The sequence below is a fragment of the Bemisia tabaci genome, chromosome 7 (assembly GCF_918797505.1).
Source record: "Bemisia tabaci chromosome 7, PGI_BMITA_v3".
NCBI lineage: Eukaryota > Metazoa > Arthropoda > Insecta > Hemiptera > Aleyrodidae > Bemisia > Bemisia tabaci.
Genome location: NC_092799.1, coordinates 24,282,172 through 24,305,396, shown reverse-complemented (window position 1 = coordinate 24,305,396; position 23,225 = coordinate 24,282,172). Strand labels below are relative to the sequence as shown.

General features: G+C 40.0%; 1 protein-coding gene and 1 long non-coding RNA gene across 4 annotated transcripts; one reads left to right on the top strand and one right to left on the bottom strand.

The window, feature by feature from the left end:
* Positions 1 to 1,441: 1,441 nt before the first annotated feature.
* Positions 1,442 to 22,593, top strand: LOC140225021 (uncharacterized). Its single transcript, XR_011900220.1, has 3 exons — positions 1,442 to 3,778; positions 7,501 to 7,538; positions 20,934 to 22,593. It is a non-coding gene; the product is annotated as an uncharacterized lncRNA (long non-coding RNA).
* On the bottom strand, positions 8,440 to 14,767 carry LOC109034780 (5-formyltetrahydrofolate cyclo-ligase). Of its 3 annotated transcripts, XR_011900216.1 has the most exons (6): positions 14,579 to 14,767; positions 13,867 to 14,254; positions 13,086 to 13,211; positions 12,231 to 12,348; positions 10,409 to 10,536; positions 9,984 to 10,117 (listed from the first exon to the last, which is right to left on the bottom strand). XR_011900216.1 is itself a non-coding variant. In XM_072302402.1 (5 exons), the coding sequence occupies exons 3-5, from the start codon at positions 10,441 to 10,443 to the stop codon at positions 8,462 to 8,464; spliced, it is 393 nt and encodes a 130-aa protein (XP_072158503.1). In that variant the 5' UTR covers positions 10,444 to 10,536; positions 12,231 to 12,348; positions 13,867 to 14,184; the 3' UTR covers positions 8,440 to 8,461. The 3 variants fall into 3 exon arrangements, 1 of the variants encoding a protein (XP_072158503.1); XM_072302402.1 differs by lacking the exons at positions 13,086 to 13,211; positions 14,579 to 14,767 and adding an exon at positions 8,440 to 8,691 and having other exon boundaries at positions 9,960 to 10,087; positions 13,867 to 14,184; XR_011900217.1 differs by lacking the exon at positions 13,086 to 13,211 and having other exon boundaries at positions 14,579 to 14,753.
* Positions 22,594 to 23,225: the final 632 nt, after the last annotated feature.

The window sequence follows — 23,225 nt, the reverse complement described above, 5'->3', positions numbered from 1 at the left end:
TCAGGACTAAGTCCACTAAAAAAAAAAAAAAAAAATACCAAAAAAAAAAAAAATCCCGGAAAACTTTTGCACAAGCTCATTTTCCCGTCGATTCTCAACGGTGGATGCCTACCAAGCACGCCTGAAGAGGTGAGCATGAAAAGGACTGTATTTTGCAATCTGGAGCTATAAATTCTGGCTCTTCTGGAAAAACACGTATGTGCATAGGGAAACAAATGGCACATACGTTGTTTTTAAACCGGGCTAGAATTTATAGTTCCAAATTGCAAAATGTAGTCCAAAAGCGAAGTCGCGTTTCGGAGCGCGGCTACGTGCTGCGCTCCAAAGGGAACGCGACCCGGGCCTTGGGGTGAGTTCTCTTTAAGCGGGCCCCTTGATAGTTCCACTGCTGCAGCGACTTGCTCTTACGGCCGTAGCGTACAACAACGATCAGCCGCCGCCAGATCCGGTAAAAGTGCGCCCTCGTGGTCTGTCCGACGTTCGGGGGGACGACCCGCCGGACGGTCCTTTGAGCACTCCGTGGGACGGCATTCTACCGACCGAACTTCGCTTTCGGGGGCTAGCAACCTCAGCCTGGAAGTGAAGGTAGGCCGGTGGTAATGCCATCTCACGGAATGCTCGACGGACCTTCCGGCAGGTCGTCCCAACCCGACCGTTGGCAGACCACGTGGTCGCACGAGTAGGGGCCGTCTGCGGACCGCCTAGACCAGCCGGCAATGACCCACCGATGGTGGCCATTGAAACACCTTTGGGTTGACTAATGCTACCTCAAGTAAAAATAGTGATACCGAGTGTCCCGAATTTGCGTTCATTCAGGACGGTTGGGTGGTCATCAAGCGTGGGTGTTTGCTCACGCTTCATGAGCATGCAGCCAACCTGAGTGTGTGTGTTCATTCGGCTCACTCACTGTCACTATTTTTATTCGAGCATGGTTGCCCGCCATGGGAAAAAGCGAGTTCGCGTCCGCGACACAAGAGGGATGGTAAACGGCGTTCCCGAACGATTCCTGTGTCTTGTAGCTGCCATTCAGGGCTGTTTTCGGCCCTGAGCCGGCAGTAACGAGGCAGAGGAATGTCTCGGTAACTCCTTTTACCATTCTTGTGTCGGGACCCGAACTCGTTTCAGCCCGTGGCCGACTGACTATATGACTGACTTGGGTTGGTGGCGGGTGCATGTGGTTTGGTGGCGGGTGCATGTGGGTTGGTGGTGGGTGCATGTGAGTTTGGTGGCGGGTGCATGTGGGTTGGTGGTGGGTGCATGTGCTTTGGTGGCGGGTACATGTGGTTTTATTTCCTAATTGTATTTAATCGTAAGTGTAAGAGGTCTGTCCGGGAAGTATCCGAACATGTTGTTTATCTCGCCATGAACGGTTGATGCGAGCTTGGGGCTCGGGATCATCCTGGCAAGGACGCTCCTGCTCTCAGGAGAGTCCTCTTGCCAAGATGATCCCAAGCCTCAAGCTCTTATCAACCGTTCATGGCGAGATAAACAACATGTTCGGATACTTTCCGAACAGATCTCATAATGATCAATTTTTCATCCTCTTTATTCCTTACCTCTTATTCCTTACCTCTTATTCCTTACCTCTTATTCCTTACCTCTTATTCCTTACCTCTTATTCCTTACCTCTTATTCCTTACCTCTTATTCCTTACCTCTTATTCCTTACCTCTTATTCCTTACCTCTTATTCCTTACCTCTTATTCCTTACCTCTTATTCCTTACCTCTTATTCCTTACCTCTTATTCCTTACCTCTTATTCCTTACCTCTTATTCTTTACCTCTTATTCTTTACCTCCTATTCTTTCCTTCTTATTCCGTACCACTTCCTCTTTACCTCTTCTTCTTTACCTCCTATTCTTTACCTCTTATTCATTCCTCTTATTCTTTACCTTTTATTCTTTACCTCTCATCCTTTACCTCTCATCCTTTACCTCTCATCCTTTACCTCTAATCCTTTACCTCTCATCCTTTACCTCTCATCCTTTACCTCTCATCCTCTACCTCTCATTCTTTACCTCTCATCATTTACCTCTCATCCTTTACCTCTCATCCTTTACCTCTCATTCTTTACCTCTCATTTTTTACCTCTCATTTTTTACCTCTCATTTTTTACCTCTCATTCTTAGGGTAGAATCTATATATCAATATAGGTAGAAAGATACTACTGTAATCTAGTTGTGGAATGGTGCATACCATTAACCATCTACATATACTGCATCTAAAAATGAACCACGACGAAATGACTATGGTACGAAAAGTCATGATCATAAGTTGAGGGAAAATAACTTTTACCTCATTTTCCGCTGAGAGAGATAAGAGATTAAACCTGAATCTCAAAGACTCGGATCCACCATCAGACGTGAAAATATGCGCCAATCATATTCTAAACATATTGTAATTAGTATGTAAAGTAATGAACTACGACGAAGGTAGTGTGAAACGAAATACTATTTTTATGAGATCGAGTTGAAAGAAATTCTGCCTATAATTTTGTGATGAGAGAGAGACTAGAGACTAAAGATTAGAGACTAGAGATTAGAGAACAGTGGAACGAAGTCCAATACCTATGATTTGAGTTGGAAGAACTTCTACTTCATTTTCCGATGAAAGAGAAGAGAGCAAAATTGATTTCAAAGACTCAGATTTATTACTCGATGGAGGAGTGTACGCCATTCACCATCCAAGAAGCATATTCTTATCAGTATGCAAAGTTATGAATTAAGACGAAGGTGGCGTGGAGTGGAAAGCAATTCTTTATGAGATCGAGTTGCCAGAACTTTTACTTACGAGTAAAATTTTGTGATCAAAGAGACTAGAGAAAAGTGGAACAAGGTTCAATATTTATCAGTTGAGTGGGAGGAACTTATACTTCATTTTCCGATGAGAGAGACTAGAGATCAAAGTTGATTTCAAAGATTCAGATTCATTATCACATACGGAAGGATGCACCATTCACCATCCAAGCATGTTGTTATCAGTATGTAAAGTAATGAACTAAGATGAAAGTGGTGTGGAACGGAAAGCTATTTTTACGAGATTGAGTTGCAACAACTTTTACTTTGAATTCTGTGATGAGAGAAACTACAGAACTGTGGAACGAAGTCCAATAGCTATGAGTTGAGTTGGAAGAACTTTTACCCCCTTTTCCGATGAGAGCAATAAAAAAAAAAAAAAAAATCATTTAAACAACTCAGGTTCATCATCGGATGTGGAACTTAGCGCCATCTACCTCCTAGACAAGTTGCTTTTAGTATGTAAAGTGTTCAATCTTCTTATTTTAATCTAAAATTTCTGTTGAGTATAATATGCTTCGGTAAATTTTGTATAAACTTATTTGTTTTTTTAATTTCTGCGTTGAACCATTCCAGGTTACCCGGACCGCTTCGCGGTGCAATCCCCCGAAGCGCTTTGCACCTGAGGCGTTTAACGTCAAGTACGCATTACTCGCATACATTTATATTATAGAGATAAAGCTAACGATTATTAGACACGATACGTTTGGAAAACCTAACATGGACAGAATTGAAATCAGAATAGTTTATCCTATAATTTGTTCACTCTGCAGTGAGCCTGTGTCCTCATTCTATATTAATACTACTTTAATCTTTTAAGTAATGGGCAATTTTTTTAGTACTACTTTAATCTTTTAAATGATGGACAATTTTTTTGTACTACTTTAATCTTTTAAATAATGGGCAATTTTTTTAGTGTAGTTTCAGTGACAGTGTTGTGAGTGCTTTCAGCCTGGCGTCGGGCAATTGGATAACCTACTGCTGGTACGTATACAACAATTTTTTTCTTTCTTTTGATGAGCAGTATAATGTTCCTCTCTAATATTTAGTAATGATTTAAATGATATCTCTACAAAAAACGTAACTTTTGATATATTTTCTTTAAAGAAAGATATCCCTCTGAACCCAATTAAATTGATAGGTATTCATTTATGTAACCCTCACTGGAAAAAAAAACACATTGGATCTAGAGTCCAAACCCTTAAAAAAATCGACAGGAAAAAGTACTCTTGATTCAATCAGAATCTAGCTTAAATCAAGAACCAATCATCTTAATTTAAGCGGATTTCGTTTTGATTCAAGCAAAAATCCGATTGAATCAAGAGTATTTTTTCTTGTCAATATTTTCAAGAGTCTGGACTCTAGATCCAATGTGTTTTTTTTCCAGTGCTTGTCTCGTCTTGTAAGGAAAAAGGGAACATTTTCCCCGAAAATTTCGCAAAAGGTGAATACATTTTCAAAAACACGCTGGCAGTGCAGAACTCTTTTTACTTCTAAGAAGATTTATATATTTTTTTAAAAGATTTTTTAGTATAGAATGATATTTTTAATCTCCTGAAATGTAATGATCATTTATTTACTTTATTTTAATTCTAACAATGTTAATTTTCATGATATTACAAATTGTTTTTCTTGCGGTAAAGGGGGGGGGGGGTGGCAGTCATGGGGCCCAGACTTTAAAGCTGGTACCAGGGCCCGAGATGAGATGTGGCGGGCCTGCGGAAAATACGCGATTTGGATAGCAGGAGTATAATATGTGAAAACTTCAGTAATTTGAGACAGGCATGAAACTGAGATTTCCCTTCAATTCCGTGCTGTACCACACACCGACTCCGGAGTTTAAAAAGTTGCGCGCTTGATTTCCTCATTTAACGAAGCGAGCATAACACAACCCGACACTCATCATTTGTGCAGCGGTTTCGTGAAAAGTGAGAGATTATGCGATTTTCATCTTGACATTGCCAGTAGTATACGATTTTTCCACCTGATTCATGTAATTTTAAGGAAACACGCGGTTTTCATCTCAGTATCGCGGGAAATAGCCATTTTTTCAGCTACACTGAAAAAAAAAAACACTCAGTCTGGACTCTAGATCCAATGATCTAGAGTCCAGACTCTTAAAAACATCGACAAGAAAAAGTACTCTCGGTTCAATCAGAATCTAGCTTAAATCAAGAACCAAGCCTCTTAATTTAAGCGGATTTCGTTTTGATTCAAGCAAAAATCCGATTGAATCAAGAGTATTTTTTCTTGACAATGTTTTCAAGAGTCTGGACTCTAGATCCAATGTGTTTTTTTCCCAGTGTATTTTGTACAGAATGCGGGTGGTCAAAAGTCTGTAAAATCGGGCAGTGTCAGGGAATTGGTAAAGACGGGGAGAAATTGTGATCTTAATCTACCGCCGAGAGCTTTGCCTATATGCCGCGTTATAAAAGTGAATAATGAGTAAATCTTAACGATGATGCTACTAAGTCATCAGGGAAATCGCGTCTTAATCGCGATGTTGCATTGATTAATGCGTTATCTCTCACTTTTTCTACAACGTCGCCGGAAAAATGGCCCATTTCGCGATATCAATATGCAAGGCGCGTAATCCCTTTGGGTTCATAGAATTTGCTGGACATGTCGCGGAAATATCGCGAGATAAAGTCGTAAAACGCGCGATTTCTCATTTTGTAACGCGCGGAATTCCAAAATGCAACTATTCGAACTCCGGAGTAGGTATGTGGTATCATGAGAAATTGAAGGAGAATCTTAGCTTTTCTCCTATTTGAATTCACGGCGTTTATAAAAATTATGCTCGCATTGATACGAAATTCGCGTATTTCAGCGATTGAGATAAATATTTTGTGATCATTTATAGTCTCCATCAACCGTTGTAAATTTGTGCCCCCGACACGATATCGAGGTGAATAACCCATGATTCTAATCATTTAAAAAACCGCTGGAACAATCTCATATTTGCCGCGATACTGCAGGAATCATCGCGTAATTTCTAATTTTCTCATTAAAATACTAGAAAAAACCGCATTTTGCCCGATACCGAGAGATGAAAAGCGCATAATATTCCAGACTTGTACGAATCCGGTACAAATATCTCGTGCTTCTTGCGATATACCGAGATGAAATTCACGAAATCTCTCACTTTATAACGCGCGCAATTCAGGGGAGCAACTATTCGAACTCCGGAGTAGGTATGTGGTATCTTGGAAAATTGAAGGAGAATCATAGCTTTTTTCCTATCTGAATTTACTTCGTTCATAAAAATTTTGCCGGCATAATTTTAAATTCAGGTATTTTCTGCGATTGATATGATTTTTCTACCATCATTAGTGGTATTCATCAACCGTTGTGGAATATGAGTATCCGCGACGACATCCGAGGCGAATGACGCATGATTTTAATCAATTTAAAATGTCGCTGAATTACTCGCGTTTTTGCCGCGATATTGTGGTGATTATCGCGTATTTCTCTTTCTTTCTTTGATACCGCAACTTCTGAAAAACAGCGCATTTCTCGCGATACCGAGATGAAAATCGCGCGATTTCTCACGCTTTTACAAGCGGAAATGAAGCGAACCAATATTCGAATGCCGGAGTAGGTATGTGGTATGGTATCACGCATAAATGAAGGATAATCATAGCTTTTTATCTACATATCAAATCATATGAATGAAGCCATCATGCTTGCATCGGCGCATCGGTAAATGCGGAAATCAAGCGCGCAACTATTCGATCTCCGAAGTAGGCATGTGATGTGGTATCCCGCGGAAATGAAGGAAAATCTTAGCTTTTCGCCTCTCAAAGTACTGACGTGTATTGAATTGATAGTACGCTCGTATCGTTATCAATTGCATTTTTCTGAGATTTTGACGAGATCATTATTTAATTTTTACACCTTTTCAATATCCATAAAATAGTTTGTGTTTGCCGCGATATTTACGTGGAAATTACGTTGTAATTTTTCTTTTTTGAAACATAACTGCTAAAAAAATCGCGTTTTCTCCTCAATAATCGTCCGCGTTTACTCGTTGAAGTGATGAAACAGTTTTTTGGCAATATCTGCAGCCCGAACAAACCGGAAAAATTGATTCTTCTTTGTCTCTTATCATTGAATTAATTGAACGAAGTCACTACAACTACTAGTATTAGAACTATGTGTAATAGTAAATGCTATACTTCTAGGGCTTTCAGGGGTGCAAAAACTTTTCGACCGCGCGACCGAGTGGATCGCGATCGGTTGCTTGTGAAAATGGAAATGGCTCTGAAAACACCATTGGAAAGCCTGTAAAATCTCGATTTTTTTTAAATACTACTGCGGTAAAAAGCACGTGTTTTTCGCATAATCGCTGAAATTCATACGTGTAGAGCCATAGGAAAGTCATTTTTGTGAAATTTTGAGGGAGGAGGAGTTTTTATAAAGGGAAGACAAATTTTAAAAATGGGAAGGCTAAAAACGTTTTGCATCCCTTGCTTAGCGCAATTAATCGATTCCAGAATGCAATAATGGTGTCCTCCTAAATTCAACGAAGAAGCATCGGTTTCTTGTGATTTTGAATCTAATTTTCCTCAGAGTTGTGGTTTATTTCCAGCAAGCAGTCTGTAGCTCTTTTTACTTCTTATCGTCCCTGCACAAAACTGTACTTTTGAAAACATATTCCGTGCCTTGATTTAGCTAATAATCTTTTCTTTTGCTTCCTTTTTCAGAATCGTCTGCATTGAGCTGCGTACTGCTGATCTGATCGGTATGTAATTTTATTTTATTTGTAGCTTTCTGAATAGATTAAACTCGCAATGGTTAATAGTGCCGAAGTAAGGTGCTTTCAATTGGATTGGAAAGAAACTTTAACAGTGCACAATGGAGCGAGTCAAATAGGAGAGGTCGGACAGAATTTGGAAATTTTAAATGCTTTTAACGCCGTTTATACTAAACATCGAGGTTCTAAAATTGTTTCCATTGGTTTCCTCGTGAAATTTTTCTCCTAGAAGCACCCCTTAATGCCTAAAACGTCACGAAGTACACTTCAAAATTAGCATTTTTAGTCAAAAAATTTATGTCCGACCTCTCTAATTGACTCGATCCACTGTTCGGCGAGAGCAAAAATCGTCGCTCCTCTGACGAAAGGGCGTATCACGATTTCCGCTTGAGCCTCGGAACGCATGGACTTATACGTAGAACAGGGCTCACGTGCAAATTGAGATACGCTCCTACGTCGGAGAGACAGCGAAATGACGAAAATAAGTGGTGGAAAGATGCCTTTTTTTTGTTTTTTATTACTTCAATTCAACGGTTGTAAACTCAAAAGAATCAAGCGAACGGAATGGAGGCCAGGTTGCAAACTCGCCCACCTCAGAAGCGAGGCGGGATAATCAATTATCGATATTATCCCATGAAGCCACGGTAAAGAATCGATTATCATGGTGTTCCTTGCAAACACCCAACTTCTTGAGATTTATCGACCCTTTTCCATAGGTTTAAATGGCAGATCAATCGATAAATCGCAAAGCACGCTACGCCACTGATTCAGGCGGTGCTCCTTTTCCTCTGCACACGAGTTTCGCTCGTCTAGAGGTGAAGATGAAAATTATGTATAGGGTATCGGAAACTTAAACATTTTTCCTGGGTGATTCTTGAGCCAATGCAAATTTTTTAATATATCTTTCTCATTTATTCTTTCTCATGGTAATACAAAAGCGCGTCAACTTTGATTTCTGGATGACTGAAATCGGGAATAAAATCAACAATTTGATGTCTCCAAGCGAAAGCGACGACTGTTAAATTCCTCTTGTACACCTTAAGTGTCCTCACATAAGGATAGTACCATCCCTGCCAGGTTCCCATTCTTTGGCCACTTTTCGTGAATGCCTTTCCCGGGATCACTATGATGCCAAGACCACCTGAAAATTACAAATATGTTTCAAAAAAGAAGAAGGAAAATAGGTCTCGTAGGCACGTTATTTCCGGAATTATAGTATGGATTTTGAAGGATTGTAATGGAGCTTTTGCATGTGCTAGGGGTTTACGGTTTAAGTACTGATCCATGTAAAATTTTGCAAGAAACGCGACGGTTCCACTGGTTTTCTTTGAAGTTAACTCCACTTTGTTTGGAGACTCCAAAACCGAAAACACTGCTAATGTATTAGATCCCCCTTTCTTTGCATAGAGAGGTTTTTTCTTGAAATCAAGGTGGACTTTCAGGCTAGCGTGGGATATCCCCTCCATTACAGCATAGCCTCAACTTTAAGAGCTTTTTTTGAGCTTTGGAATTTCCCCGTTTCTTTGCATAGAGAGTTTTTTTATTGAAATAAAGGTGGACTTCCAGGGAAGCGTGGGACCATTGCAGCCTCAACTTTAAGAGCTTTTTTTTGAGCTTCGGATTCTCCCCGTTTCTTTGCATAGAGAGTTTTTTTCTTGAAATAAAGGTAAACTTCCAGGAAAGCGTGGGATATTCCCTCCATTACAGCCTCAACTTCAAGAGTTTTTTTGAGCTTTGGAGTTGATTTCATAGAAAATCAGTGAACCATCATGTTTCTCGCTTTTACGTACGAAATAGTACTGAAATCGTATATCCCTCACGCATGCAAGAGCATCATTTTGTTACTAACAGTAAAACGCAGCTGCAATTGGACGTATTTCTACCAAACAGACCTATGTGCAAGTGAGAAATGTGGGGTGTGCTCGTTAATTCTCTGGCCGTAAGAGTGAATGAGAATAATAAAGCGCCAGTGACGTCAGCGGCGATGATGGAGCACGAGCGCCGAGGGGAAGAACGTCGTCGGGGCGCTGTAACTCATGAGCCCTGTCCACAACGGCTCTCGTGCCGTGCCCGCGGCTCATGAATCCCGCATTCCGTTGACACATAGGTCTGTTTGATAGAATGTAATATCCCGCTTTTCCAATTCTTCAAAAGGAATCGCGCCCACTTTTACATTGCTTCTTATGCAGATTTCTAGAGCACACCCCATATTTCTCACCTGCACATAGGCCCGTTAGATAGAAATACGTCCAATTATCCACGAGTAAATCGAAAATTACATTGTCTAAACCACTCCATGAAATGGAAAAACCTTTCGGAAATCGTAGGGCATGGTGCTTTGATTATGCAATCCCAAAGATCTGAGAGTTTAAAGCGGGTAATTAAGCGAATTCAAACTATGATACCAACCTGTTTCAATGGCCTCCTGTTGATCCATAGTTCTATTTGGTTGCCTGAATCCATATCTGTTCAGCGGTGGATCCAAATCTGATAAACCTCTAGTTGACACAAGTTCCGAGTCTCTCTCTGTAGTGACCCTATAAAAATAAATTCAACATACTCACACACTATGAGATGCATGAGATACTGTACGTATATATAGAAATAAGTTGATACACTTACATAGGCCCGTCACCCGTTACATACACTTACGTCCATAAAATCATTTCATACAAAGTAAACCGCTGTGGCTTTGTAAGCCTGAATTCTGCAAGCGTAGTGCGCTAGATTTACTACTTCTGTAATATTTAGTAGCCACTCTTAATTCGTATATAGTTCTAAAAACATTCTGTCCTTGATTGATATCCGGAGCATATGTGAGCTAAGGGTAAATCATCCAAAATTTACATCTTGCTTACCGAGGAATGAATACGTGTTTTCCATCCTTCAACATTTCCTTGAAAATCTCGATCGTGTCCGGCTGCTCTGGTCTGCTTAAATAAATTCCTATTCTGTCTGCTGCTGGATACTGTGGTAGTTCAAAGAACTGAAAACCCCCCAATTAATATAATGTAGAGTGCAATACTTTTTAAACAGCGAAAATTTTTAAGGTATTTTCATAGTATCAGGTCAGGCCGTGGTTCAATTGGATTACATTTTTCCATTAAGATCTAATATCTCTCTATCATTTTTAGACAACATATCGACGGCTTAGGTCCGCAACCACGTATCTCGTTTACGGTTTTTGAAAAACTCCGCCTCTATATTATTTTTTAAATGAGAACAAATTGAGATCATTCCTTGAAGTTTTTGCTGAATTTTCCTCGCCAAAGAAGAAAAATCACGGCAAATTTTAAGAATTGCCATTGAGTAGTTTTCCGTTAAAAATTGTAAGTATAACAGGAAGTCTCCGACGTCGCAAACCGAAACACATGGTGGCGGACTTACACCTTCGATGTAAGAGGACTTATATGTAACAATAGCGGATGTGAAAAATTACCTTTTCGAAACACATTCAAAAAACTGTTTTGGCATCGAGAAAATTTTGAGAAAATACTTGAGACGTGATCTTCGAGATCTGTACATTATGCCAGAGCCAAACATATTAAATTTTTGCGTGAACAAAATAGTTTTAAGCGTGTTTCGAAAAGGTGATTTTTCACATCCGCCATTGTTACATATAAGGCCTCATATACTATTAGTTTTTCCATACCGCTCGGAGCTTCTATAGATAAAGCAAAAGTAAGTCTGTATTGTAAAATGTAGTCCGTATAGTCGATTCTCGCACGAAGGACCATAACACCATTCCAAGGTTGCAAAATGAACTGAAACATGTGACTTTCTCACAAGAATATACCTAATCGTGTATAATTCGTGTCCAAAATTTTGCTAATTTTGTTGTGTAGTTCGAAGAGAAATCAATGAATTTTTCAGTCAGAAACGTTCAATAGTTACCTAGTTAAAATTCAATTTGCGATTGAAAACTATGTTGAATATTTCGTAGTATCTTTGTGAGCAAGGGTTCGATGGAATGACTCCTCAATAACGAAATTTCCCATTGTGCCGTGGTATCGTTTTTGAAGCGGGAATTTCGAAAAACGCAAATTTCTTATGCAAATTGTGAAACAAGAAGTGCATTTCAGACTTTGCCGATACGCTCATCGTAATTTTTGAGACACTTTCTTTGAGTTACAACTCTTATTCTTGCTCTAGTAAAAGTTTGCAACATGCCCATTGTGCGTCTTTATATTCGTAAATTACATCTCAATGCAGGAGTTTTTAATATTATTCACGTTGAATCTCTGCTTTTTGTTATTGGTACCCTCACTTTTCTGTATCGCAGTCTATAGAGTAGGTAAATGATGTATGCAAATTTTTCAACACATACGCACAGGTCACTTTCTAGGCTAAACACACTTAATTTGCGATGAAATTGCAATCAGTTAATAAACCGAAACTGCCGCCGATGGTGATACTGTGCAGATTTAGTGTGAGTACTGTCATTAGTGGTAGTAGCAGTAGCTACTTAGGATAAGTGATGTTCTATGCGTGTGAGGTCTCATCTGTTGGAGGAGTAAACCGAACACCCGACGTCCAAAGCTTCTAAGTTCTCATGAGCTCGGGACTCTTTTCCTTTTTTGGGAAATTAAATCGCTTATATGAAACTCTTACTGTGAGAGGTCGATCAATATTTGTCAACTATTTCATTCGGACTTACGGCGTGTGTTATTCTTGACTAACCTGTTTCCATATAGATTGATTTTCAAAGAACTTTTCCAAACTTTACTCATTTTTTCTAACTTGCAATCCAGCTCTGCCATAATTCTCAACCTTTCCGTTGATATCCTACCAGACTGGGCTGAAAATAAAACTCACATGAATACAGTCGCTCCCGGTTTCCTAGGTATTTTTGTCAAATTTTTGTGAGGAGTAGTGCAGGGTTGCCCTAGTCAGGGAATACCGGGAAAACCGGAAAACCAGGAAAACCAGGAAATGCCAGATAATTTTAAAAAGTAAGGGAAAATCTAGAAATGCAAGGGGAAATGATGAAAATGTCATGAAAAAATTATCAAGTCACCTTTATGTCCTTTCGGCAGTGGGTTTGATGTTTTGAACAACCAATTTTGTCCAAAAACTATTTTGAATCATGTCTTTTTAAGCATCTGGCATATCCACAATTGTCAGGTAATTTCACCAAAATGTGCCAGAGAAATCAGGGATATGTCAGGAATTTCATTTTTTAAATTCTATGGCAACCCTGGAGTGATGGATCCAGCTAGATATGGGATGGGCAGACGAAGGACAAACTCTGAAGTTTGAAAATAATCACTGCATTTTTAACCCTATCTTCCTTCCACCTCACTAAAACGTCACTTAAACTAAGTTTTAGTGTATTTTCCGAAGAAAATACTCTCTTTTAGTAACTTGATTGTGGAGGAAAATGGTTGCGAATTTCGGTCCCTTTCATTTACACCTGCCAATAATTGCAAATATTGTATCAAAATGGCTAGTAAAAATTAAGACTTTCGTAGAATTCGGCACAATTTCAGGCCTAAAATTCATGCTTCATATGCAAAAGAACTTTGAGTGTGATACCTAGAGAGAGTATTTTTAGTTCGATAAGCGATGAAATATGCGTAGATATCCCCAACTTTTTAACAAAGAATGAATACATCTGTTGGCTTCCATAATTTCTTCGTCGTGTATCCATTCTTGCGTCACCTAAAATTGAAGGAGAATAAAACGCCAAAAATGCACAGAACCTAGGAAGGTTTAGAGCGAATTTGAAGTATTCTTCATTCACGGTTGATGTTTGATTTTATCATAAAATCTCGGAAAAAGAGTTTTAGGGGTTATCCCCTAAAATCGTGGTACTACCACATTTTGTTGGATGATTTGGGCATTTCCCATTAATTGTGGTAGTACTGCAGCTCAAGTTTGAATTTCCAGTCTGTTATATTTTGGAAAACATGCTGGACCTGAATTGTAACATAAAAATGATTTACACGATTACAATGATTTTTTTTCTGATAATACAGATCGGCCAAACTTTACGTCTTTGCCATCCCAACATCTTGAAATTGTATCTGCCGATAACGTGCGTATAATTTCAAATTGAACGAACAAGTTCACCATGCTGATGGCTAGATGAATAACTAGGCGGCCGATTTCTCTTCTTTCAATGTTTATGACACAGTATGACTGGTTCTCTCTCGTGGCTCGCGGTAACTCATGAATTTTAGCAACTTGGATTTCATTACTGAAATGTTTATTTGTTCCGGAAATGTATGCAGGTTTTTGCCTAGAATATGCTTAGATCCGAAGTGGAAATAGAAATAAATTAGACTAGCATGCGAAATAAAATAAATCAACGAACCCTCCAAAACGGCGTGTATGGAAATGATCAAAATAGTCAGCACCTTCATGGTCTCAATTATTTAAAACGGAGGCGCAGAATGTTATTCTTAAGTATATCCGTCACCAGCTTTTTCACAGTTCAAAACTCGTTACAATTTTCCATTTCTGATTGTTCATGTACCCAGTTGCAATATCTCATTTAATCAAATCTACAAAGAACCTGTAGACAATTTTTTTAAACGAAAGATTTGAACTACGTTAGGTCCATAGAACTTAAAAGTATTTTCACCTTCGCTTATGCTGCAATTTTTCAGTACGAAACTGATTGTAAACGCAGTGAAGGAAGTATGATCGCTAAAGAAATGAAACGGAACTTTATCGACCGCGTTAAAGACGATGTTAGCAATCTCAACACATTTTTAGAAAAAAAAACCAAAAAAACTATTTTCTCACTTCAACTGGACTACTTTTTGCAATTTGGAACTATAAATTCCAGCCCGGGTTAAAAACAACCTATGTGCCATTAGTTTCCCTATGCACATAGGTGTTTTTCCAGAAGAGCCAGAATGTATAGTTCCAAATTGCAAAATGTTGTCCAACTGAGCCTCAAGCTGTACTTCACTCAGAAACAGATAGACAATTCACGTCACACCCCCACGCATGTCTTCTCTCGATCGCCCACTCAGAATTTATGATTTGCACCGCACTAAGGATTACTATTTCTGGCTTACCCCTCAAAACAATAATTTGCGAAGGGAACTCATCACGGCACTCACGTCGTTTTTGAAATATACCTAAAACAGGAGGCACTTTTGCCCGTAAAAATTATATATCAAATTGGTGAGGCGGAGTCAAATGTGACAACCGGGAACCGAACTAACTGAAGTCACCGACATGTGATTATATCGATAGATAAACTAATGATCAAACACAGGACGATCGAATGAAGAGTTAAGACAGAATTTTGAAAGAGTGAGAAGTATAAATGAGTGAAAAGAAGAAGTGAATAAGTGTGCCAAACCCGAATAATGACGATCATATTTCGTAGTAGTGCTTTTCAAAAACCATACTTATTTATGTAAATTAATAAAAATATTGTTAACAGCAAAACAATTCATTTAAAATATTTTTGAAACTCATAAAAATTAGGATATTCCCTCTCAGTATTATAAGTGGAGGGTGTATCACAGGGTTTCCAGAGGTCTAAAAAACTAGGGGAGAAGTCCGAGAAAGCCAGGGAAAGTTATGGAAGTTACTGCCACCGGGAAAATGGTATTCATATAGGAAAAGTCGGGGAATTTCTCGAGCAGCGTTTAGCCGAAGACAGCGCAATTGAAAGGAGAAAATCTATTGGAAAAATTCGAAGGTCAGGGAAAGTCAGGGCGGGCAATATTTTGGAGTCTGAGAAATGCAGAAGAAAGTCAGGGAATCTTAAAAGATTAAAACATTATGGAAACCCTGGTATTAATTTTAGTTAAATATTCTTATGAAACGTGAATGAAAAACTATCAAGTTTCATGTGTGAATTATCTTCTATATTTTTGAACACATATTTTTAACATTATAAAGGCACAACGATAGTCGCATTCATTCTCTAAATATAACGAACTCTTCAAACAATGTGGAATGTGGAAATTGGAATGGCAAACCTAAAAATTAACAACGACAGCAATTTTGACTCCTTGAAATAATTTCATTTCATTCCTCTTTTTAGTTACAAACACGCATGGCTCCTATTTGACTCCTTTGCCACTTCTTTTAAGATGTTTTCATGCGTAGACTGAGGAATAATTGATGAACAAATATCATGGACTGATGACAATATCTGCATCAATATCATTTTCGGTGACAGGAATATTAGGGACAATTTGTCGCCTAAAAGCAATTCCAACCAGAACTGGCGGGCGAACATTCCGTGCTTTCAAGATATATCGGTCGTAGTATCCTTTGCCTTTGCCTAACCTTTTGCCTGTTGCCGTGGAAGCTAGACCAGGTAGAATCATCAGGTCAAGACCTCCTGAAAATAAGATGATTCGATTAAATCAACTGAAAAGCGCACTGGATTAGTTTGAGAGGAAGGGACATACATATACTGCCGTGCTAAGGTTGAACGCCGTGTGAGTCCTCAGGCGTCGCCTACTCTCCTTTTACAAATCACAAATTTGCAGGAAAATTTGTAAATGTTTTTCTTCCGAATTTTTAGAGGATATTGTTCGTGATTTGAGCTTACGTGACCGAATATTTCAAAGATAAATATTGATAAAGTTTTTCAAGGAAAGCTAAAGAAAATATTTTCTGAGAGGCAATTTGGCAACATTTGAATGCTCATGCGGCGTTTTTCTTCGCACGACAGAACACGAGGAGGAAGAGTTGAATTATTCCGTGATTTTATTAGATCTGTTTTTAATTTGAAGAAAATACCTCTTCACTGATCCAAGTCAAAGCTTAGTCAGCTAGCGAAGACACTGCAAAGAGCGTACTGGAAAAAAACTCATTGGGTCTAGAGTCCAGATTCTTGAAAACATTGACAAGAAAAAGGACTCTTGATTCAATCAGATTTAAGCTTAAATCAAAAGGAAATCCGCTCAAATTAAGAGGCTTGGTTCTTGATTTAAGCTTAAATCTGATTGAATCAAGAGTATTTTTTCTTGTCGATGTTTCTAAGAGTCTGGACTCTAGATCCAATGTGTTTTTTTTTTTCCAGTGCGTTTTTTTTCGAACGATTATGCTGCCGTGCTGAGAAAAAACGCCGTATGGATAATCGAGAGTTGCCAAATTTTCTTCGATTAAACGTGTATTTTTGAAGAAAGCTTTGGACATTTTTCCTTGGAATTTTTAGGAAATTTAGTTGAAATTGCGAACAAAATTATCTGAATAATTAGAGGAAAAACGTTTACAAATTTTCCCGAAAATCCGTGATTTATAAAAGGAAATTTGGCAACGAATGAAGGCTACGGCGTTTTTCCTTAGCACGGCAGAATAATAAGACATGAGGCACGAACATGACGGACGACGACGTTGTATACACGTAATAAATAACGCGTAGTCCATTGTTTGTGTCGCATGTTGCATGCGGAGGAATTGAAGGCGTTTTAAACACCGTTCGACTAGAGTCGATCGCATACAGCCAATCTCCTAGGGACCTTCCGCGCAGGTCCCAGCCCTAAAAAAAAAAAAATAAATAAAAACTTAGCTCATCGTTTACTTATTTTGAGTGGTTCTTCTGCCTGTGCGTGCAAGCTTGGTCGGCGGCGACTGAGAAAAACTGCCCGCGGACGCGGGAAACTTGAAAGAGCGTGTTACAAACTACACGCTGATTTCAGACTTTTTTGATGTGCCCAACGTGATTTTCGAGTAGCTTTACTCTTAAGCGTCCAGCCTACTTACACTGGGAAAAAAAAACACATTGGATTTAGAGTCCAGACTCTTAAAAACATCGACAAGAAAAAGTCCTCTTGATTCAATCAGAATCTAGCTTAAATCAAGAACCAAGCGTCTTGATTTAAGCGGGTTTCGTTCTGATTCAAGCAAAAATCCGATGGAATCAAGAGTATTTTTTCTTGTCAATATTTTCAAGATTCTGGACTCTAGATCCAATGTGTTTTTTTCCAGTGTACAAACTAGAGGCTTCGAAGAGGTTCATCCATGCCATTCCTGGCCCTCTCATTGCCAACGGTTTAAGTCGGGGCAATCGATGAGTCTCTTTGAAGCCTCTAGTTTGTAAGTGGGCTGGACGCTTTATAAAGAGTATTCAGTTGGCTGTATCTCTTGCGTGCAAGCGTGCAAGCGACCCACTCTGAAATTAAGCACGGAATTACTGTTACAGCGGCTTTGGCATGTGATGTGGTATCACGCCGCTCTGAAGGAAACTCCTCCTTTCGGACTCCGCGGAGTAGGTACATGATGTGGTATCACGCGGAAATGAGGGGAAATATTGGCGTTCCACTTGTGTTGTAAAAACACCGTGTTCATTCTGTTAAAGTTTTCATCGTGGAAACCTCAAAACCAGTCCGAATAGAGTTGAAATTTCAAATATTTTCCAGATGTGTTGAATGCGACGGTTCGGAAGTACCGTATGCTAAAAGTAAAAAAATCAACGTAATTTTTCCGCATATATTCTGCGTCACGGTAGCCCCGAAACCCGTTCCAATAGATTTAATACTTCAAAAAATTTCCGAGAGAGACCTTACGGTAGTAAGGGGGCCCTCGCCCCCTCCCCGCTCCAAGCAAAATGACGCTGGTACGCATCTGAAATCTGGCATCAGTGTGAGGTGTGATCATGTGGCAGTGAAGGTGCGAATCCTCACAACCCTCCGTTCACCTCTATGGAAGGGGAGGCCTGAATCGAAATTTCGCCACTTTTGATCGTCTAACATGCTCTTCACTACTGTATCACCCAAAAAGAATCACATCTGATAGAGTACAAATCTAATAGGAGATAGAATAACGTCCTTTTAATGGACGGAGTTAACATCAAAATATTCGAGATTTCAGTCTAGGTATGTCCAACTTTTCCCAATGGCTCGTTCGAGTAAGCGAGTTCTTCCTAATCGCGTTGGTCGTAAGATTCCCGCAAATTCGGCCAGAGGAAACATAGCACCATTTCAGGGCTATCGCCCGGTGAGCAGGCGGGTGTGTCTATTGGTCCGGATTTTTTAAGGGCGTTCCGGAAGTACTGAAGAAGTGTGGAAATTCCGCAAGAATAGGTCCGGAACTTTTCCCTTCATGCCACGCGCGTGTTTTTTAATGAAGCTTGGAAAGTATGCAATACCCTGCGCGTTGATTCTTAGAGTAGTATCTGCCTGCAAGATTTTAGACTGCGGAGTTCCTCAAGCCATCACTGACCAAAAACTCCGGCCGTGGAAGCCGTGCTTACGGGCTATGTAGACATACCGTTCGCGTTCCGGGCTCAGAGACCAAAAGTTCCAGGGTTAGTACCTTGAGTTGTTGAAGCTACGGCTCCAGCACCCGGAACTTTCGGTCTATGAGCCCGGAACGCGGACGGTATGTTCACATATCCCGCAACGTTTTTCTAGTGTGCATTAACGAAGTTTTATGTATCATTTTGGCGCAATTCGAGCGAGAATTTCTTCAAATGGAGGTACCAACTGAAAAATACTTTCTCTACCCTAGGGTAGCGAGAAAGTTAAAATACTGAATACTTTTTCAGGAGGTACTGGATTTCTTGGGAATGCACTAAGAGCACAGCAACTGCTTTTGACCAGCCTGTTTACTTAGCCACCCTGGAAGCGAGCAACTAATCGAACTCCGGAGTATGTATGCGGTGTCAGCCGAAATTGAAGGAGAATCTTAGGCTGTATCACCCATGTATAATATTCAATTTTGTCGTGGGACGAATGTGCCGTCGCGGAAACTTGCCTTCTTGAAAAGCGAAAACTTGACTCTGTGTTACAACGCTCGTGCAGTAGATCCTGAAGACTCCATGCCTTTTCGGACATCGCTATAACCGCCAGGGGCGTCATACAGCGTTAGTGTTCCCTAGACAGACAACTTAACCCCAGCTAAAAGCCTTGATACACACGGCGATTATCGCCGCGATTGAAAGACGAAAGCCAATGGAGAGCCTTGATTTCGATATATCGACGTCAATGGATCGAAATCAAGGCTCTCCATTGGTTTTCGTCTTTCAACCGCGGCGATTAATCGCCGTGTGCATCTAGGCCATAAAGTTGGCTTGTTTCTCTTTAAAAAAGTAAAATAGACACGGCAATTCTGAAACAAAGCAACGTAAAAGAGTGTTTTCTTAATAAAGCATCGACATATCATATGATTTTTTGTCATGTTTCATTTAGCGTTTCCCATTGATCGTTTCATTTTCGCCTTTTTCGTGTCACGAATCCTCATCCCTCGAAGAATCGTTTCCCCTTCTTAAATGAAAATAATTCTCCTATATTTGTTTGCAACATTTTTCTGCACAAATGCGCATCCTTCTAACTAATGCACAATCAGATTACGCAGATTGCACTTTTGCCGTGTTTCAGAAACGTACAATTCGTGCGTGCGTGTCGCGTCCTCCTTAAAGGTGATTCGATGTACGCCATGTTTTGTGTCAAAACGACATGCGATATATCGCATCGATTGGTCCTATATTTTTCAGTTACTCGTCATTTTTCTCGAATTTTTGAGATCTCAATTCTGTTGTCAGAAGACTAAAGACTTCACTTAGGTACCAATTTTGACAAACAAATTCAACGTAATAAAGGCGTGGTTTTTTAGAGAGAAAATATAGCATTCGAGTGTAGTTTCGATATCAGTATCGAATGCGATATTCTTCCTCTGAAAAAACCACGCCTTTATTGCGTTGAATTTCTTCGTCAAATTTGGTACATGAATTCTTTCGTTTCATAACAACTGGAGTGCGATCTCAAGATTCGAAAGAAATGACAAGTAGCCGAAATTATGGAACGAATCGATGCGATAAATCACACGTCGCTCTGACACAAAAATGGCGTCTGTCGAATCACCTTAAGATATTGCATCATATACCTTGGAGGGAGAGGAGGCAGCAAAAACTTAAATCTGGCTCTGTTTTTGCTCTTTTTGAAAAATACAGGAGGCACTACGTTTACAAGAATTTTTCTGGAGCAATATTGATCCTCATAAAACAAGTTCAATGTCGCGTACTTTGTGCTCCCATTTCAACGCGCATCGCCGTGAATGGCAAGATGGCAACCGAAAATATCCCTACCTCTACGATCTCTTTTTCACGAGGCGATTCCTCTCTCGCAATCCATGGTTCGTGTAGCCGTGCAATGATGACGGCTGCACCGACTGCAATCGCGGCAGAAGGGATGCACAGTCGAGAAAGAAATCGCGGCGGCAAGAATGTTATGGATGCCACCGGCCCGGCCACTTTAGCTTGTTCGGCGAAGTTCAGTGGAAGCTCATAATAGGCAACTTTGAACTCGCTTTTCAAGATTTGACGCAATTTTCAAGAATACCTGCGACAGATTACTGCGCAAGCTTTTTTAGTGTCTGTGTCACTATTAACTCACTTCAATCTTTCTCTCCTCCATTTCATTGCAAAGCATAATGTAATAATGCTCGTTCCATTTTCTGTTTCAGGATTGACAGCTACGAGCTTCTCATAAGGTACGTTATTTTGATTTTCTGGATTAACACAATTACTGATCATCCACTAGTGCGCAATATTTTCTAATTCAAATTTTTAATGGAATAATTTCCGTAGGAAAAATTGAATTTCCCAATTGGACGTGTTTATGCTAAATGGAACTTGGTGCAAGTGGAAAGATGGGGTGTGCTCGTTAGTGGTCGGGCCATAAAAATGAATGGGGATTTTAAAGCGTCAGTGACGTCCGCGGCAACGATGAGAGAAACGACGATCGGGGAGGCGGTCTTTAACTCATGAGCCCTGTCCACAAGGCTCTTATGACATGCCCACGGCTCACGAGTTAGCGCTCAGTTCCTTTTCATTCAGTTGAAAATCCACCTTTTCCATTTTCTCTAAAGGAACTGTATCTACTGACCATATTGTTTCTTACCAGCTTCCACGAGCACACCCCATCATCTTTCCACTTGCACATAGCTCCTTTTAGGATAGATAGTCCAAATATCGGTCAGTTCGTCGCGCTGGTCACGGAATCGTGTTTCGATGGTTTAAACATAAAAAGTAGCATAATATTACCAGGAGGCTACGCCCCCTGGTCGCTAAGCGGCCAAACCCGCAGAAGGCGCTTCGCGCTCTCCAGGCGCTTTGACAAAAGAACGACAAAAAAAATGTAAAGATTTTAATACCCGACTCTCATTGGTCCGATCTCCCTCTGGCTGGGAACAGTTGGACGAATAAGAATCAAATTTTAAAATCGGCATTTATCTCAAACTTCACGCAAAGACTGGAACGAATCGGAACAAACGGAACGGAGCATTTCGTCGCTTTTGGATAGTATGTAGCAAAGGAGCATATCTCCGATTCACTTACCTCACCCTATTAACAGACCAAGATTCAAATTATTCCGCTCCGTTCAATTTTCCTCTAAATTTGAAATTCCCGCCATTTTTGATTGTCCGAAATTTCAAATTTTGTCCCCCTTTCGAAGCACTTTGGTCTGCTCTTATTTAAAAAAATGTGGGTTCTGTTTCCAAAATCTGATTATAGCTGGCTCATCTAGGGGCTGTCACTTATCGATCGTCGCAAAAATCATGGAAATCGGCCCAGTAGAATGCTCGAACGAACTGTGACAAAAAATAAAAATTTACATTGTTTAAATGGAAGAATTCGCAACTTTACCTCGTAATGTAAGAAACCTGGGACATATTTTCAAGATCTGAATAGAGCGGGCTCATGTAGGTACAATTTCCTGTCGACAGCCGCAAAAATCATGAAAATTGGCCCTGTAGAATGCTGGAACTATGCGTTTCCATTAAGCAATTTTAGGAGGTCTCGGAGCTTGTACCATAGTAATAGATCCTTTTAAACGCCAAGTTTTTTTGTCCACTCTTTACGGAAATATCGCTTATCGATAAACAAGATGTATGACGTCATTTATCGCGGTAGTGCATACCATGGTCTCTTCCGCCCTGGTTTCATCGGTGTTTTACGGCGAGCAACCTTTGAAGAATGTGTGTATCACAAATTGATGACCCTAAGGCGAGAGAGACCATGGTGTGCACCACCGAAACGCCGCACAGTGGATCGAGTCAATCAGAGAGGTCGGACATGAAATTTTTAACCAATACTGCAAATGATGTCTAATTAGTCACATTTTAAAGGTTTCAAATTTCGTCCGACCTCTCCCGCATTGACTCGATCCACTGTGCGCCGCGCAGGCCCGCCACAAAGGGGGGGATACTGGGTCCTTGGTACCGGGGCCCGGGCTCTGGAGGGGCCCGTGACGCAGGTGACAAACCACCACGAATTCATGTGTAACCTTTGTCTCGTAAGGAAAAGTGAAAAAATTACTCTTAAAATTCCGCAAAATTGAAAAGTATCATCTGCTCCCCTCAAAAAAAACTTTATAGATGTTTTAAATGCAACAATTCGAAAGTGTTTCGTGCTGAAACTAAAAAAAAGGCGTAATTATTCTGCAGAAATTGATGGAAAATCTCCAAATATCATGGACTGATGACAATATCTGCATCAATATCATTTTCGGTGACAGGAATATTAGGGACAATTTGTCGCCTAAAAGCAATTCCAACCAGAACTGGCGGGCGAACATTCCGTGCTTTCAAGATATATCGGTCGTAGTATCCTTTGCCTTTGCCTAACCTTTTGCCTGTTGCCGTGAAAGCTAGACCAGGTAGAATCATCAGGTCAAGACCTCCTGAAAATAAGATGATTCGATTAAATCAACTGAAAAGCGCACTGGATTAGTTTGAGAGGAAGGGACATACATA

Excerpts from the sequence above, each read along its gene's own strand:
- LOC109034780 (XM_072302402.1), bottom strand. The coding sequence starts at position 10,443 with ATGTTGAAGGATGGAAAACACGTATTCATTCCTCG. Across the intron at positions 10,088-10,408 it reads AAACACGTATTCATTCCTCG|GGTCACTACAGAGAGAGACT; the intron begins GTAAGCAAGATG and ends TTATTTTTATAG. Across the intron at positions 8,692-9,959 it reads ACAGGAGGCCATTGAAACAG|GTGGTCTTGGCATCATAGTG; the intron begins GTTGGTATCATA and ends TGTAATTTTCAG.